General features: G+C 37.2%; 1 protein-coding gene across 1 annotated transcript in view; it reads right to left on the reverse strand.

The window, feature by feature from the left end:
- EIF5B (eukaryotic translation initiation factor 5B) overlaps positions 1 to 19013 on the reverse strand; it is a 71274-nt gene that overhangs the window by 38204 nt on the left and 14057 nt on the right. Inside the window, exons 2-9 of the mRNA XM_004704343.2 lie at positions 15637 to 15762; positions 15451 to 15535; positions 14130 to 14805; positions 12587 to 12804; positions 12082 to 12232; positions 3264 to 3359; positions 2718 to 2801; positions 1432 to 1506 (exon numbers count right to left, since the gene is read on the reverse strand). Coding sequence (XP_004704400.1) covers positions 1432 to 1506; positions 2718 to 2801; positions 3264 to 3359; positions 12082 to 12232; positions 12587 to 12804; positions 14130 to 14805; positions 15451 to 15535; positions 15637 to 15762 — 1511 coding nt within the window. The remainder of the gene's footprint in view (positions 1 to 1431; positions 1507 to 2717; positions 2802 to 3263; positions 3360 to 12081; positions 12233 to 12586; positions 12805 to 14129; positions 14806 to 15450; positions 15536 to 15636; positions 15763 to 19013) is intronic.

The raw sequence follows: 19013 nt of genomic DNA on the forward strand, positions 1-19013 counted from the left end.
ACACACATCAAAATAACAAATAAGCACCGTCTTGATCTTTTGATTTCACTTGATGAACTTTTGGGGGGCAAGGTGACGATGGCACCTTCTTTGGCTTGATTGATGTTTTCTTTTCGGGGTTGTAGGAATGTTTTGTCACTAGCAATGATGCTAAGGGAACAAAAGTCTGGGTCGCACTTTTCCTGGTCAGTCAGAACCTGAGCCACAAATTTTGCAGCAACCCTTCTCATTCTTAAATCTTCCATTAAAATTTGCTAAACCGAGCTCCAAGATAATCCAGATAACTTCCCATCTCTTCAATGGTCCATCATTGGTCTTTGACCACAAGTGCATGATATTTGCCTACATTTTCAAATGTTCGGGAAGTTGACGGACATCCAGAACAGGGTTTGCCATCAATCCCCATTTCACCTTTTTGAAATGAGAAATTCACTTATACTTGAGTTTTTCCCATAGCACTTGTAAGTTGTGTTCAACATTACAATAATTTCTGTGGCATTTTTCCTGAGCAGGAAACAAAATTTCACATCTGCACACTGTTCTCTTAAATCAGCCATCACAAAAAATGAGGTTTGAGCAAAACTGCTATTGTAAAAAAATTCACTGTGACCAGAGAACCTTTTCAGGCAACACCACCAGGTGCACTAACTCACAGCGAGTTGCTCAATGCTCTCCTAGTGGGGAAAATACATTCTAAGAAAGCAGAGCTTATTCCGGTTTGGGGAGGGTACCCTCTTGTATTTCAAAGGACAGACTCATGTTCTCTGATGATGATGAAGCAGTAAAAAAAAAATTAGAAAATTCTCACTTTTGGAAGTTAAAAAATGCATGTCTCTGTAAATAAAAGTTTACGCCAAAGTTAAGATATCAAAATAGAAATGAGAAAATGGAAGCATAACAAAACTTGTGGAATTTGGCTAGAACCAAGCTTAATGAAAAACATATGGCACTGTACAGTAAGAAAAAACACTGACCATCCTTCTAAAAAATTGAGGGGAAAACCCAAAACCCACCTGAGCCCTACAACCCCACAATTAAACCCAAAGAAAGTAGAGATTTAAGGCATAAAGTATAGAAAGTAATGAATAATACTTTTTATTCCTAGTGATAAGCAACTATGTATTACATCTGTGTTATATTTTAAGGTAAAGATTGTGTAGGCTACTTTAATATCTAATCTCATTTATCACTCTGCGGAAATGCTCTATAATAACCCCACGTTAACTACCTTAGAAAGAACCTCAAGATCTATTCATTCTCAAAATGAGAATTCGTGTAAGGGTTTAAGAACCATGGAAAGGGAGAATAAAATTGGTTCATATGCCTAAGAACCTTCTGAGGGCTTTCAAAATAAACAGATGTACGAATAATTTAAATACACATCCACCTATATGCACTCGATTTGCTAGCATGTGCGTATGAGCTAGTCACCTTTTTCTCTCTCCTCGTCACTAGCCATTGCTTCCCAATCATCCAATCCAGTGTCCTCATTTACTTCTTCCTCTTCTGTAAATAAAAGTTTTCATTAAAAGAACAGAATTTACCTAGAAATATGATTGCTTTCAGACAAGTAAAAAAATTAGTGCTCACATATACAATTTTATTAGAGAAATGTTTTAATGATAATTTCATTATCTTTGGAATTATGTTTGCAATATAGATAGCATGTCACAATTTACTAATACCAAATGCTTATTAAACATTTCCTACCAACTATTTTGGGTATAATCGACATAACCCATAGTTCACATTTACAGTAGATAAAATATTGACACACATTGAAATGTTCCTATAAAAAGATGTTCCTATAGATGTCAAAATGCATTATTTTTATTTACGGCAAATAAAATGTCAAATATACTTTAAATCTTTCAACTCATATGATGAAATAAGAATTTATAACTTATTTTACTTTATCTTCTACAAATATATTTAAATATTTGCACTCCAAAGTCATAGATTCAAAACTGCCATTTCTCCATTTCAAAGTAACAATGCTGTTCTTAAAATAAAAAAATAGCCATAAAGTTAAACTTTTGAATATATATTAATTAAACATTCTATACAGTTCCTTACCAAAAATGATTCATCTTAGTAAAATCCAAAAGGACAAAGACTATTTTTAATGAAAAAAGGGAAAGGGTGGGGCATGGGATAACTGCTCCCTGCAGCAACTTTTATTTACCAACTAGTTTGGATGCATCAGGTTAAGGAAGAAATAAGACTCAGAAACCTGTACCTAAAATATCCTTCAAAACTAGCAATTACTCTGGTGGTATGAACATGACTTAAACACACCCAGAGACAATATATATATTGAGTGTGACTTCACAGTCTTTCTTTTAAGAATTTTAAGGATCAATTTTTATGATTCTTAAAAAGTTCTAATTAAGGATGTTTTCAATTTGCTTCTAAGGCACTAAATAAAGTAGTTCAGGTCTTATCGGACCCACCTAAAGTTTGACACATAAATAAAAACATCAGAGAAAACCAAAACCCTCTACACAATATTTTGTTAACACCACTAAAAATTGTAATTTGATTCAAGTCTCTCTTCCATACCTTTTAAAAACAAATGTAAAGAAATGAAAAGGGTTTAAAGAAAAGAGAAGGCTGCCTCTGCCAGATATTTGGCTCCTCATGTTGTTTAATGATAACTATGACAAATCAAAGTCATTTAATAGAAAATAATTTGTCAGTTGACTATCAATACTGGCCTGGTTCAGCAGCAGGTGGTATCTCTTTGTCTTGTACTTCTTCTTCCACTTCTACAGCAGAACTTAATTCTATCTGTTCAGACACTGGGGGGAAAAGGATAGAAACCAAGGTAATGGTATGTTTTCAATAATTTCTATAAGATACTTCGTTAAGTGTCAAATAAAAACTAGTAGAAGTACAAATTTTATTTTTCCAACAAGTTTAAAAAGTCTATCAGTCACATGTTTTATAAGACCCAGTCCTTCTAAGGAATAAAATGTAAAGCTACAAAAGGTTAAAAAGTTTTTTTAAAGTGTTAACGTTTTTGCTTTTCAGAGTAATTATTATTCCGTGTAGGAGCATGATATTCCAAAGGAAAGTACCTTTCCATTAGTCTACCATCTGACTCAGGTGAGAAGACAACAGTAATAGGAAGAAGGTCTGTAATAACTATGTTTCAATATGCATTTCAACCTTGGTGATTTGTTTTTAAAAGACAGGTTTTGAAAGTCGTGGGGCAACAGGCAACAGGATAGTTTCCTAGTCAAGGCCTGTTACATACAAACCTTCCTTATTTTCTAGCTGTGGACTTTTTTTCTTTTTTTTATCTTCATAAATTGGCCTTTTCTTTGGCAAAGAGTCTTTTGATGGCACTTCAACACCTGAGGGATCAAAAAAGGAAAAGTTCAGGTTTACACTATTGAATATCATCTCAAAAGCATCATCTAAAAAGAGATCATGAGTTGTTCAGAGACATATGCTAAAATATAGACTACTCATTTTAAAAACGATCTGTTCTATAAACTGTTTTCACATACCATATAAATAAATGTGCACCAGCACCACGATGAAGATGCAGAACAGTTCCTTCTGAGTGTGCTGTCCAGCCCTTCTTACACTCCTGACCCGGCTCTACTGATCTGCATCCCGAAATGTCACAAAAATGCAATCTTCTAGTCTGACTCCTCTTACTGTAATCATTTTGAGATGCAGTTACGATTGTTGCACCTATCAATACTTTCTTTTTATTGATCAGTAGCTTTTATTGTGGATATACTGTGGTTTGTTTTTCCCTTTCAAGAGCTGACGGACATCTGAAACATTTCCAGTTTGGGGCAATTATGAAAAAGCTACTATGAAATTTTATGTGCAGATTCTTCCCCAAGGTAATACCCTTAAGACTAGGGCTGATGGGTAAATATGTGTTTAACTACAAAATATATTCCAGTGCCTAAATCTACCATTTTACCGTCCCACCAGCAATGCATGGAAATTTCAACTGCCCTGCATCCTTGCTTGCATTTAGTTAAGACTGAACTTTTCCTTCATTTACATATTCTAAACACTGGGATTTTTGTTTTATTCTCTCTAGTGACTAATGAGGTTGAGATTTCTTGGCTATATTTTCTTTCATGAGATGTCTATTCAGGTTTTTTTGGCCAATTTTTAAGTTCATATGTTGCTTTTCTTACTGGTGAATTTTAAGAGATCTTCAAATATTCAAGATATTGGTCACATGTCATATATGTGTTTTGCAGGTATTTTCTCCCAGTCTGTATGTTGTCATTAAATTCTCCTACAGATGTCTTTTGCAGATCAAGTTTTTAATTGGATTTCAACAAGACGTAGCAATTTTTTCTTTTATACATCATTTTTGGAGCCATAGCTAAGCACTCTTTGCCGAATACATCACAAATATTTTCCTCTAAAATCTTTAGTTCTATGATCCATTTTGAGTTTGTGTGAGATGTAAAATGAGGCTATGATGTTTACTTTTTATATATATGTCCATTGATCTCAATACCACTTGTTGCAAAGGCTTTAATGTCTCCATTAAATTTCCTTTTACCTAACCAAAAATGACTGTATACAGTCTAGACTTTATTCTGTTCCACTGACCTGTCTCTAATCTTTCACCGATACCACACACTGTTAAGATTACAAATTCTTGTTAGCCCACTGTTCAAATCCTCAACTACTAACCAAAAGATAGGCAGCTCAAACTCTCTAGCCACTCTAAGGATAAAGATATAGCAGTTAAGTTTTTGCAAAGATTACAGCCTAGAAGACTCTTGGGGTAAGGGCACTACTAGTCAGAATCAACTCACTAGCAATGGAGTTAGACCACCTACTGCAGCTTTATAGTAAGTCTAAACATCAGGTTGTATACTACCCCAAGTTTGTTTTCCTTCTTCAAAAATATTTTACAACCAACTTCTGTTGACAGGAACCCTAGTGGCACTGTGGGCTAGACAAGCTGCTAAGCAAAGCTCAAACTGTCTGCTAGGGGAAAAGGAGACGTTCTGCACCCATAGCCTCTCCGCCTTGAGAAAGAAACCTCTGTAAAGGTCTGTTTGAGTCCGAGTCCCTTCAGTGGCTGAAGATTTGGTTTTGGTTGGTAAATTCTAAAATTGGCTTGTAAAATGTGGTGAAAAAAGCGGACGGTGCCCAACTATCAAAAGCTATAGTGTCTGGGGTCTTAAAGACTTGTAATTAAACAAGTGGCCATCTAGCAGGGAAGCAACAAAGTCCACATGGAAGAAGCACACCAGTCTGTGTGATCATAAGATGTCGACAGGAAGAGGTATCAGACGTTCAAAAACACACAACCAACTCAATGTGAAGGGGCATGTATGTAATAGAGACCCAACGCTCATCTGCCGAGTAACTGGACAGTCCCTCTCGGAAGGGCCACACAGAATGGATGGTAAATCCAGGGTGCAGTGTGGCACCAATGAACCACAGAACTATCCTTTAGTTACTCAAAATTTCTTCCTCTTACTATCAAGGTCAACAACAGAATTGAGTATTGTATGTGAATAGATATATTGGATAGTGTAAGATATGTCAATAGAATTATTAAACAAAATTGGCTTGTAAATAGCACAAAAGATCCTGCTGTGACTTTGATTTGGACTGTACTGAATCTAGAGAGCAATTGGGGCAAACACCTTGAAAACGAGTTTTCCAATCTATGAGCATATTTCTCCATCATCAATGTTTTATAGTTTTCAGCATACAGATACTAAATTAAATGTATGACTTTTAATTTTTTTCTTTTGTTAATTTCATTTTCTGTCCCTTTGTTGGGCTGCTACAGTTTTGTTTTTAATATTGCTTCCCAGTTGCTAATTGCAAACATATAGAAACACAATTGCTATCTGCACCTGGGGTTTGTATTTTACAACCTTGTTGGGTCTAGTCCAAGTTCATTGACTCCTTCCTCTGCCATCTCCATTTTCCACTTTTTTTTTAACTTCAAATTATTTTTCAGTTATGAGACTTCCCATTCTTTTAATCCTGCCATCTTTTCTTTTGTATCTGCAGTATTAACTTCTCCCTCACAGAGGATGGTTACAATTACAAGCCTCCACTATCTGGGTCCTCTTGGGTTTGAGATGTGTTATGTTCCCCTTGATTACTGGTTGGATTTTTCTGGTTCTTTGTATATTGATATCCTGTATTGTTTCGAGACAGTGTTACTAAAATTGTGTTGGTAAGGATGAGATTTTTCTCTTAGCAGGTAGTCAAGGGTGTTAGGTTCCGTCTAAATTCTGCCTTGCCTTTTGTATGCAGTGGCTGAGTTTTCAAAGCCTTTGCTATGTTTGGGTATGCCTGGCACATGAGCCACTCAAAAGTAAGTCTGGGAAGTGGGACAACAGTTTATATCACTGTTCAGTTCTTGATGCTTCAGCTATGCTTCTTTGGGTCTGGTTCCAAGTACCACAGCTCAATGGTGAGTCTGGGAGTATGCCAATTCATAAACACAATCAGAGGATCCTCTTTCTCAATGTTTCTTCTCTTCGCAGTTTTCCTATATCCTCTGGCTCCCAATAGTCCCTCTTTCTGGATTCTCTAGCCACAGAAATGAGGTTCTCTCAGAATTTTCATCCTCCAAGGTGGTTGTATTATCTTCAAAGGACTGCGTTTTGGCCAAAATGAGAAGAAAAAAAAAAAAGTTCTCCCAAACCCTTTGGCCAGTACAGAACCTTTTAGGCACCTCTGCTCTGGTCAATGATCCTGACGAGGGGCAAGGTGAGGAAAAAAAGGTATGAAAAATCGCTTCCCACCCATTGCCATGGGGTAATCCCTTTTCCTGGTCATCTAGGGGGCTTTCTTCCGAAGATTTTGTTGTCAGTGCTCACTGCACTTCCAGAATTTGGCCCACTCTAAGGGCAAAACAGAGGAAGGAGATGGAAAGCCAGAGCTCACTCATTATGGGTTGGTACTCAAATGTTGACTCTTCTTCCCAGGCTACTTGATATTATTTACTTGCCATAGACCTGAGGTAGCTGATCTTTATATTCAGTCTAGAGCATATAATCATAGCAAAGAGAATAACTATAGTCAGCTCATTCCATCTTGTACAGCACCATAAAGCAGAAATGGAGCATAAATTTTAACAAACACAATGCATGTCTGGAAAAAGTAGTGAAAAGTTCAAGTTTTACATTCAAGTCAAAATATGGTTTACTAAATGGACTTTTGTTTTGTTACAAACACTGGGAAACACTGTTAAGAATAAGGGACTCTGGATAGATACCATTTGAGTGGCCACCTGCTCAAAGTCTTTCCTAAAGACTGATGCATGGAGTTAAATGGAACTTTTCATCTGATTACCACAACTATAAATGCAACTAGTAAGTAGGCCTGCATTTGTAAGATTAACAAATTACTTCTTGCTTGACTCCATTCAAATTTCTTCATGAGTAATTCTAATCTTTCCTTAAGTATCAGTTAAATCTGGTATGTGGGTATACTAAACTATACTCAAATTCATTTTCTAATTTCATGTTTCTCTACACTTACTACCAACTGTCAACCATAGGATGTATAATTAAGAGGTGGCCACACAGAACAACTTAAATCTCAGCAGTATGAGGTTGGGCAAACTGCTTAAGCTGAGTTTCCAGTTCCTCATTTATATAATAGGAATTAAAATATTTTTAAGATTTTTATGAGGAAAAAAAAGGACAATGTCAAAGGTTTATTGTAGCATGAGTTGTGTAATAAGTACATAATAAGCAGGGGTTGTTACCGTAATTATAGTTATCAATATAACTATAATAAAAACTGCTGATCTTTGGGTTAGCAGCTGAGTGCTTTAAACACTGGGCCACCAGGGCTTCTGATATGGCTAAGAGATCCTAATATATCTTGTGCTATGGAGTAAAGAAACTATTAGAGCATCTCACATGTCAAACACACAATTATATGCTTAGATTGTGGTTTCTTAATAACTTTCAAAAAAAAAAAGAAACAGGATCTCGTGGGGAAGTGACTGATTTCAGGTCTAGGGCTTGCCACAAAGATAAACTTAGCTAGGGTCAAAAAAGGCAAGAAAGAGTTTAAGGACACTGTAGCCATATCAGAAGCCCTGGTGGCCCAGTGTTTAAAGCACTCAGCTGCTAACCCAAAGATCAGCAGTTCAAACCTAAAAGCCACTCTGTGGGAGAAAGACATAAACCTCCTCTACAAAGATTTTGACTTCCAGTCTCAACCTGATTGCTTGGAAACACTATGGGGCATACTTCTTTTTTCTGCCTGATAGGGTTCCCATGGGTTACAATCAACTCAATGGCACTGGGTGAGGTTTTTGTTTTGTTTTGGTGGCTATGTCAAAAGGTCACACAAACCATGGCTCCCCTAAGGTCAAAGATAAGACAATTTTAGTATTAAAACCATTCATGGCTTCAGTAGATTAATAGGCATGTATTATATTTTAAAAAATTGTCTTGGAAGAAGTACAGTCAAAATACACCTGAGAAGTGAGGATGACAAGACTTCATCCCAGGTACGTTGTACATGTTTTCAGGAAGATACTAGTCCCTGGAAAAGGACATCAAGTAGAGGGTCTGTGAAAAAGAGGAAGACCCTCAATGAGATGAAATGGTACAATGACTGCACATAACAACTGTGAGGATGATAAAGAGTTAACAGTGTTTTGTTCTGTTGCACAGAGGATTGCTATGAATCAGAACCAACTTGATAGTCACTAACAACACCAACTGTATAAAAGTCCATTAGAGTAAACACAATACTCAGTGAAAAACAAAATTTAGCTCATTCATCACCTTTTGAAATAGCCAGTTACAGCAAGCCTACGGACAACAGTAGACTGCTATTTCTTCTTCATAGCCTACGCTAGGTTGGAAAAGTCACTGAAACCTACCCACCATGGTGACCCTGCTGGTATTTGAAATACTAGTGGCACACCTTCCAGCATCACAGCAACATACAACCACAGTATAAGAAACTGATAGATAAGTATTAGTGGAAGTTGCTACAGCCTTATTATTTTGAAATTCACAAATATAAGGGGAAAGGCAGCTTTTAACTTGCTCACATATATAAGGGGAAAGGCAGCTTTTATCTTGCCTTTCCTGTATAAACTGTATCTCAAGGGCAATTTTTCGTTAGAGAAAGATTTTAGCTAACAAATGGAGAAGGAATAAAAGAATTAGAGGATCATCATTCTGTATTCCCCATGAAATACTAGATATAGGTAGTGATCACCAATAGATTTTAAAACTGCTGGATTAAAAAGTCAATGGGAGATTTTTATAATTGACAACTCTGCCAATAATTTAAATGTTAATATTTACATCTTAAGTGAAAGTAGCAAATCATGCGCCTCCTGAAATAAAGTACCATGCTTCTACATCTAAGAAATTATAAGGATTAGTATATTAACCAACATCAAGAGAATGCAATTAGACAAATCTAGAACATAAGAAATTCTAGAAAACAAAGATACAATATCTTTATCAAATAAGTGGCTGCCATAAAAACAAAGGGAGAATTGGAGAAAGAGAGATGGACCAGACTTCAACCCGGTGCACCAAGACATGAATGCAACATACCAGCATGAAGTAGGGAACCAACAGGGCGGTCTGCGGGCCAGCCCCAATCCCAACTACGTGGACCCCTCCCAACCCCACCAGAAAAATGCACTTCAGAGGACAGCACTGACGCTACAGCTCAGGGAGAGGGGTATATCTGATCAGAGGACACAGGAGCAAACAGAAGGAAGGAGAGTAGAATACATGTGGCTCACCACGCCCCGATGACAATATTCCTGCTCCGAGCAGCCAATGCACAAAGAGGACCATAGGGCCAGCCCCACCAAGAGACATGATGTCCCTCACTGACCCATAATGCTAGGAGGACAACACTGGAGACACAGTGTGGGAATTGCACCCAATCTGACCCCACCACACCAGGCAAAACAGTACGGGCATGCAACAGCGCAGCAAGGGGAGCAAAGCAATGAAGTCCCTGGGGAGAACCAAAAATAGACTTTGGGTGCAAGACGCAGCACTCCATCAGACTAGACCAGAAAACACTCCTAAAGGTCAACAAACAGAGCTGGAGCTATTTATATTTATAGGCATTCCTATTTTTTGTTTTGTTTTGTCTTGTTTTTGTGCTTATTATTGTCTCTGCACGTCTAGCTAGATAAAATAGGTAGAATAAACAATCTAGAGGAGAAAACAACGGGACCAATGGTTCCGGGGGGACAGGGGAGTGGGAGAGGCAGGGGAAAGGAAGGGGAGTGTCAAATCCACGGACAAGGGAACAACAAGTGATTTAAATGGATGAGGAGGAGGGTGTCGGAAGCCTAGTGGGGCTTGATCAAGGGCAATGTAGTGAAGAGGAATTAGTGAAACCCAAATGAAGGCTGAACATGATACTGGGACAAGAGGAAAGTAAAAGGAAACAGAAGAAAGAATAGGAGGCAAAGGGCATTTGTAGAGGTTTAAATACAAGCATATATATATACATATATATATATAAAACAATAGGGAAATAGATATATATGCATATACTTATATGTTAAGTATTAAAGGTAGCAGAGGGACTTTGGGCCTCTTCAAGTACTCCCTGAATGCAAGAACACTTTGTTCTAATAACCCGGCACTCTGTGATGCTCACCTTCTCTGACATGATTGCTGAAGACAAAATGGGTGCATAAGCAAATGTGGTGAAGAAAACTGATGGTGCCCAGATATCAAAAGATATAGCACCTGGAGTCTTAAAGGCTTGAAGGTAAACAAGCAGTCATCTGGCAGAGAAGCAACTAAGTCCACATGGAAGAAACACACCAGACTGTGCGATCATGAAGTGTCAATGGGATCAAATGACAGGCATCAAAGACTCAGAACAAAAAAAATCATATAGATGTGAATGAGGGGAACATGGGTAGTGACCCAAAGCCTATCTGTAGACAATTGTACATCCCCTCACAGAAGGGTCACAAGAAGAGAAGAGTCAGTCAAGGATCAATATAGGACCGACGAAACATATAACTTAACCTCTAATTCTTTAATGCTTCTTTCCCCCCACTATCATGACCCCAATTCTACCTTACAAATCCAGCAAGACCAGAGCATGTACACTGGTACAGCTAAGAGCTCACAACACAGGGAATCCAGGACAGATAAACCCCTCAGGAACTGATACCAAGGGCTCAAATAGAAAGAAAATATTTTGAAGGTGATGATGGCAATATAGGAACAAATGTGCTGGACACAATGAATGTATGTATGGGTTGTGGTAAGAGCTGTTAAGAGCCCCCAATAAAATGATTTTTTAAAAATGAGAGGAGGGTGTGAAGACTATTAGTGGCTACAGATTTAAAGATGTATGTGTCTATGTACCTATGTATGTATGTGTGTGTATGTATATATCAACCGAATGTAATGCGTTTCTAATCTGGATCCTAATATAAAAGACATTTTGGAGACAAGTGGAAAAAATAAAACATCTGAAAACTAAATATCAAGGAATTGATGAATTTTCTTAGATGTAAAAATTCCTCAATCTATGTTAAAAAGTAAATGTTATTATTTGTTAAATGATACATACATATGTACTCAGGGAAAAATACAGGAACTGGATTTGCTTTAAAATATTCCAGGCAAAAGGGAGCAGGGTAGTCCCAGAACAGCAAATATTAATAGTTATTGAAACCAGATACATAAAAACTCATTTTACTTGTTTCTCAAATTTTTGTTCATGTTCATTTGACACCGTATTATTTATATAAAGACTTTTGTCATCTTGCAATTAAAATCATCCTAAACAATGAAACTATATCATCTTTTTTATACTCCTAGGAACCCTGGTGGTGTAGTGGTTATGTGTTGGGCTGCAATCTGTAAGGTCAGTAGTTCAAAATCACCAGTGGCCCCACAAGGAAAAGAAGGGGCTTTTTATTCCTGTAAACCAGTAACAGTCTCAGAAACTCACAGGGGGAGTTCTAGCCTGCCCTATAGGGTCACTCCAAGTCAATATTGACTCAATGGCAGTGAATGTGTATGTGCTTTTCTTATACTTTTATTAGATAGCTTATAGATTACTCAACTAATTAAGAATCCTTACCCTGAGCTTGCAGAAGTTTAAGGGTAGCTTCAGCTCTGGCTCTGGCTTCTCGCTGAGATTTAGTTAGAAGTTTCCCTTCTTTTTTCAAACGTTCTTTTCTTTCCTTTTCTTTTTGCTTTTTCCTTTCTCTTTTTTCTTGTTCCAATCGTTCCTATAAAGAGGCCATGTTAGATAAAAATTTTAACAGCTTAATGGATTACAAAATGTAAACAACTCCAACTTTAAACAAAGCTCTTAAGATACATATAAAGCATTCTGCTAGGATATTCCAAATTAAAATATTTTAAAGGGTATACGCAACCATTATTAATACCATTTGAGAGTAGACTATGAGATATAAGCAACTTTATATCTGAAGAAGTATAGGATTCTCTGTACTTCATCTTATCATGTATATCAGAACAAGTAAAACTGTAAAATTCATAAGCAGAAGCTTAGAGATAATGTATAGAGAAGAGATTTTAAGTTAAATACAGTATCAGTGGTAGCACTTCATAAAATATACCTCTTCTTTGCGCTTGGCTTCTAATTCTTCAAGACGCTTTATCCGTTCTTCCTCTTCCCTCTTCTGTCTTTCTTCTTCTTCTTTAAGCTTAGCCAGAGCTTCTTGCATCGCTTTAACTGTGGCTTTGCTAGGTCCTTTCTTCTTCTCTTTCTCTTTCTCTTCCTTTTCCCCTTTCTTTTTCTTCTTATCTTTTTTCTTTTTGTCTCCTTCAGTGTCATCTATCAAAACAAAATAGGAGCAGTGTTTTTTAAGGGAAAAAGGTCATTTCCTAAGGCAATACCAAACCAATCCCAGAAGTCAAAAACCATAACAAGCAGTAAACAAGCTCCCCTCCGCATCAGAATCTCTGAGTGAGCCAGAACAGCACAGAGTATCACATCAAAGTTACAATGTTGGACTCTTTGTTCTGAACTGATGAAAGAAGACATCAGTATGAGAAGGAAATCCCATTTGGGGGAGAGCAATATTGCATCTAAAGGAATTCTTGGTGTCTGAACAGAATAGCTGGCACATGACAGATGCCCAGCAGAAGTTGTTAACAAATAGAATGAACCTGGTACAGCTCCTAGATTCACTTCTGTAATAGAATAATGAGGATGGTACCACCTTATGGGACCATTTGGAATATAAAACATAAGTTTCAGTGATTATATTCTAAGATCTCTATGGCATTATGCAAAACAATTAAAGACTATACAATTATTTTCATGCTGTTTCTCGTAAACATGTCCAAATTATCAAAACAGTGGTTAGAAAAGTCATGTTTGTTTTACATTAAGAATCCTTTAAAGAAAAATTACTGACTTTCTACACACAGTGGTTAACTGTGTCAAGTCAGTACCAACTCCTGACAACCCAAGCACTGCAGAGAACTGCTTGCTCCATAGAATGTTCATCCTGTACATTGATAGAAGCAGTTCTCCAGGCATTTCTTCCAAAGTGGCTATGTGAGTCCAATCTGCCAATCAGCATCCTATAGCACACCACTTGCATCAAGCAGGCTCTTTATATAATCTATTCGTGGTATATTATTTTTATATCCATACTTATTTTCATTCTGATTAGGGGAGGGAAATTGGGTTAGGAAGCTTATTTTTCCTTAATTGGTTCTGGTACAAAACATGACTCATTCTAGCTTAAAAGGATATTAACTAAATTTAGCACATTATTCATAGCATTCATGAAATTAAACTGGATTTTTAAAAGACAAATGAATTCAAAGATATTATCTGCCACTTAGCTATCAAAAAGAATGAACATTTTAATAGGCATTTCCCAGTCTGTATTGACAACAGGTATTTTTCACAGTGAAATTCTATAAAAATTCTAATCTATGCATAGAGTCTTTGAAAGACACTGTAAACACATTAAATGTTTAACAATGAGAATCAATTCAAAGAATACTCAAATTTAGTATCTTAAAGGTTTCTTACAAATAAGTACTTTTAAGACCAATAAGAAACAAAATGCTGTTGAGGTATAATGATCAAACTGTAGACAGTGAGAATCAAAAGCCTTTTATTCTTTCCCCTGTACTACCAACCTTCTGCCGCAGTGGGAGTCTCTCCTTTGTCTTCTGAGGCAGGTGTTGCTCCAGCTTCTAGACTGACTTTGGATTTTAAAGGCTCCTCTTCAGGTTTCTTCTGAGATTCTTTTAGTTTGCTTGCATCTTTTTTACCTGTTTCCAATTCCTCTTTTTCTTTCAGCTTCCGAAGCTTTGCCTTTTCTTCATCTCTCTTTTTCCTCTCACGTTCTTTTTTCTCTGCCTTCTTTTGGGCCACTGTTTTAATTTTGAAGGAGGCATCTTCATCTTCATTTCCACTCTCTACACTAGAGCCTGGCTTGTTCTTTTGATTTTTTTTCTGTCCTTTTCTAGGCTGCAAAAATTCATCGGATTCATCACCACTTTCACCTGAAGAATTTACTCTGGAAAGTTCTTTAGTTCTTCTACTGTTATCTTCATCCTCTTCTGAACCATCCCAATTTTTATTTGATTTCTGAACTTTCCCTTTAACTTTTCTAGAGATTTTATTAAAATCATCATCATCATCACTCCCAGAATACGTTTCCACTTTTGGTTTTGCAGTCTTTTTTGACTTTGAATCTTTATCTTCCAATTCTTCATTATCATTATCATCAAAACTTTGTTTTTTGCCCTTCTGTCCTCTCTTTTTTTTCTCTTGCTTTAAGGTGGGCTCTTCTTCATTATTTTCTGTTGGCTAAAAAATTTCCAGCATTAGCAATATCAACAGAAGTACATAAATATATTTTCTTTTCTAAAGTCATCTAATCCCTTCAGAACCATGTGCTTCATGAAGCATATAGGGGAGAGGGGGAAAAGTTCCTTTTTACACGCATACAAATATCAACCCGGTACCAGAAGATAGCTTAGGTCTCAGACATATCTTACATTCACCACAAATTTCAGAATACAAATGGCTCTGAAGATAAGCACTAACCCCAGACCACGTTCATGACCTTCTTCTAATGCCATGGAAAACCTAAGGGGATTCTGGAAAGGGGAAAAAACCCTGCTACTATGTTCTCATTACTTTAAGGTTTACCCAAATTAAAAAAATAAAAAGCAATATAGAAAATTGGGGATGGAGATGAAAGGATTTAACACCTTCCTCCACCAGAATATTTTTGTCATCTTATAATCATCTTCAAAAGTACTAATTTTATGAACAAGTAACATGCCACAACATACTTCTGGATTATTTCTTTCCTGAAAATGATTTCACTGTTTTGGCATCAGAATTTTATAAACTTCTAAAAAGCATCAAAAAGCATCTGAATGCAGCTCCCCAAAACAGGTCTAGGAAACATGAATGACATGAATGAGAACAGACTCTGTCTTTTACCTTTACCGTGGCAGTTTCTCTGTCCGGTTTGATGCCTTGAGTCTCTAGAGACAATTCTTCCAATTCTTTCTGGATATCATCTTCACTAGAAAAGGATTAAAATATATTTAGAGGCATTGGATTAGTTTAATAAGTAAATCCAATACCAAAGCTGATAAAAATCAAATATATTTAATATATACTTACTCAAAGTCTTGCCTTTTTTTCTCCCTCTTCTTTTTCCCCTTTGACTTTGAAGGCTCCTGTTCCTTGGCAGCACCAGCTCCTTCTATTTCTGCAGCCAAGGCATCAAGATCAATATCATCCTTGGCACTTCAATAAAAACAAAGAGGACCTAATTGTTACTCACGATAATCTATCATGTACACATACAAAAGAATTTTCATCATTTTGACCTTTTAAATACATTAGCATCCATGAACAAAACTCCTATGACACAAGTTGTATTTACTTATCAGCATCAGTCAAGTTTCTGTCTTCAATCAGACAGTTATAAAGAACTAAAAAAAAAAAACCCTAGGCAATCAATACACACAAATTAATGTCTATGATAATAAAAATTTTTGTTATGTCTGAAGGGAGTTATTTATAAAATTGAGAGAACTTATAAAACTGGCCTTGTGAAGCACTCATGCATAGGACAACAATCGATCTCGATTTGCCTGGAGCAACAGAGGAAAAAGGAAAAGTCAGGAATGGAAGGAGGGCATGAACTAAATGGCTGTCTTCTCATCCAACTTCCCCCTTTGTCAAGGGACCAAGAGAACGTGGATGGTGCCCACATATCACTACTAAAATATCTGATAAAAGATTCTATAGAATTCTCATCAACAGGAGAATAAATACAGAACAGAATCTAGAACCATGCAGGCTGGATTGACTCCAGAAACTATAGCCCTGAGATAATAATTAAAACTTAAACCAAAAGCATCCCTTTAAGTATTTTTAAAACCAAGTGATAGCTTAGCTTAACTAGAAAGAATATCTGTCATGTGCACTACACTCTTTTAAGATCTATTGTTGTTACCTACAGTGGAGTCAATTCCAATTTAGGAACTCATGACAGAATAAACTGCCCCTAGGACTTTCTAGGTTGTAATTTTCACAAGAGCATAGTGTAACATAGTGTAACATCTTATTAAACTGACAACAGCAACTCAAAAGACTAGATGAGACACATTTGGAACGCTCAGTTTATATAAAAGGGGGATGGAATAACTCAGAAAAGGAGGATAAAAGTGATTTCAGAAAGCTGAAGAAGCACTGGACGCACTCAATCGTCTATGCCAGGAAGTTTTAAAGACAGTTATCTGGCCAAGTGACGGGAAGAGATCCTATTTGTGCCCATTCCAAAGAAATGTGACCCAAAAGAAAACTCAAACTATAGTATGACAACATTGATATCACACACAATTAAAATTTGCTTAAGATCATCCAACAACACAGATACACAGCACACTGACACGGAACTGCCAGAAGTTCAGGCAAGATTCAGAAGAAGGCATGGAACAAAAGGATAGCATTGCAGATGTCAGATGGACCTTGGTTGAAAGCAGAGGACACCAGAAAGATGTTTATTTGTATTTCACTGGCTATGCAAAGGCATTCAACTGTGTGGACCATAATAAACCATGGAAATAAACTTGAAAAAGAATGGGTATTCCAGAACACATCGTTGTGCTTATTCAGAACGTGTACATGGATGGATCAAGAGGTAGTTGTGAACAGAACAAGGGAGTACGGCATGGTTTAAAATCAGGAAAAGTGTGTGTCAAGGTTGTATCCTTTCACCATACTTGTCTTTCACCAATCTGTATGCTGAGCAAATCATCAGAGAATCTGGCTTTTATGAAGAAGAACATGGCATCAGGATTAGAGGAAGACTTATTAACAACCCGAGGTAAGCAGATGACACAACTTTGCTTGCTGAAAGTGTGAAGGAATTGAAGCACTTGCTGCTGAATATCAAGGATGGTAGTCCTCTTCAGTATGGATTACAACTCAATGTAGAGGAAACCAAAATCCTCATAACTGGACCAATAGGTAACATCATAATAAATGGAGAAAAGGTTGAAGTTGTCAAGGATTTTGTGTTAAGTGGATCCACAATCAATGCTCATGAAAGCAGCAGACAAGAGATCAAAAGATGTATTACATTAGGAAAGTCTGCAGCACAAAATCTCTTTAGGGTACTGAAGACCAAGGATGTAGCTTTGAGGATTAAGGTGCACCTGACCCAAGCTATGGTACTCTCCATTGTACCACATGTATATGAAAGTTGGATATTGAATAAGGAAGGTCATAGAAGAATTGGTGCACTTGAATTGTGGTGCTACAGAAGAATATGAATGTATCATGGATGGCTAAAAGAACAAATCAATCTGTGATGGAAGAAGTTAGGCTAGAGTGCTCCTTAGAGGCAAAGATGGCAAGATTTCGTCTTACATCCTTCGGAGATACTGTCAGGAGAGACCAGTGCCTGGAGAAGGACCTAATGTTTGGTTAAGTGGAGGAGTGGCATAAAAGAGGAAGGCCCTTGATGAAAGGGATTGACACGGTGGTTTCATCAATGGGCTCTGGCACAGAACAATTGTAAGGATGGTGCAGGACTGTGTAGTATTTTGTTCTGTTGTGCATAGGATCACTATGGGTCAGAATCAACTCGATGGCACTTAGCTACAACAGCAGCAGCAAAAGATGCATTGTGCCTCGGGGCAGGTGCTCAGGGAATGAACTGCCTGAGCAGCTTTCTATAAAATTATGGATTTCTTGATCCCACCCTTGATGTAAAGAACCATAAACTAAAAGATCAGAGGTAAGTAGTTATTTTTCCTCGATGACAGTGGGCCAGAGTTGAACTATAATCATTCATATTTTACCTTTTAAAACAAATGAAAATAAGGCACAGAAAATTTGCCCAGTATCACACAGAGCAGTGACGCAATCTAGGAAATCTCATCTTAAACAGAGCTCTTTAACAGCTTTCATGATCAAATTTTCAGTTTTGTAAGCTACTTCTGGTATGTGTGACTGTGCAGAAGCTGGACCAGTCAAGAAGCAGTAAGACCAGTTAACAAGCTCTTGAAGTTATCATTATGAGAAAGGCTGAAAACCTCATTTGCAAATACGGCAAACAAGATAAAGCTGTGAGTCAATTACATAAATATTCTGTTAAGATGACAGAATCAACAACACTTAAGTTGACTGTATACAGGAAGGAAGCGGGAAGAATCAAAGAGGAATTTCTAGTCTCATCAGGAAACAGAAACAGAGTCTGGCCAAGCAGCCCTGCCAACATTCCACATTGCAGCAACTTCTGGAAATGGTAAGGTATCAATGATTAAAGAACGGCACATGCCCCACCTCCCAAACTTTGCCAGCCTTCACCTAAACCATGTTGCCTCATTAAAATAGTATAAAGGGTCCACTCGTGAAGGGAGACGCCAGAAAGGGCAAGATATGACAAAATAATAATTTATAAATTATCAAGGGCTCATGAGGGAGGGGAGAGCGGGGCGGGAGGGGAAAAATGAGGACCTAATGCCGGGGGCTTAAGTGGAGAG

The sequence above is a fragment of the Echinops telfairi genome, unplaced genomic scaffold (assembly GCF_000313985.2).
Source record: "Echinops telfairi isolate 266 unplaced genomic scaffold, ASM31398v2 ScPeMD7_7467;HRSCAF=8505_1, whole genome shotgun sequence".
Taxonomy (NCBI): domain Eukaryota; kingdom Metazoa; phylum Chordata; class Mammalia; order Afrosoricida; family Tenrecidae; genus Echinops; species Echinops telfairi.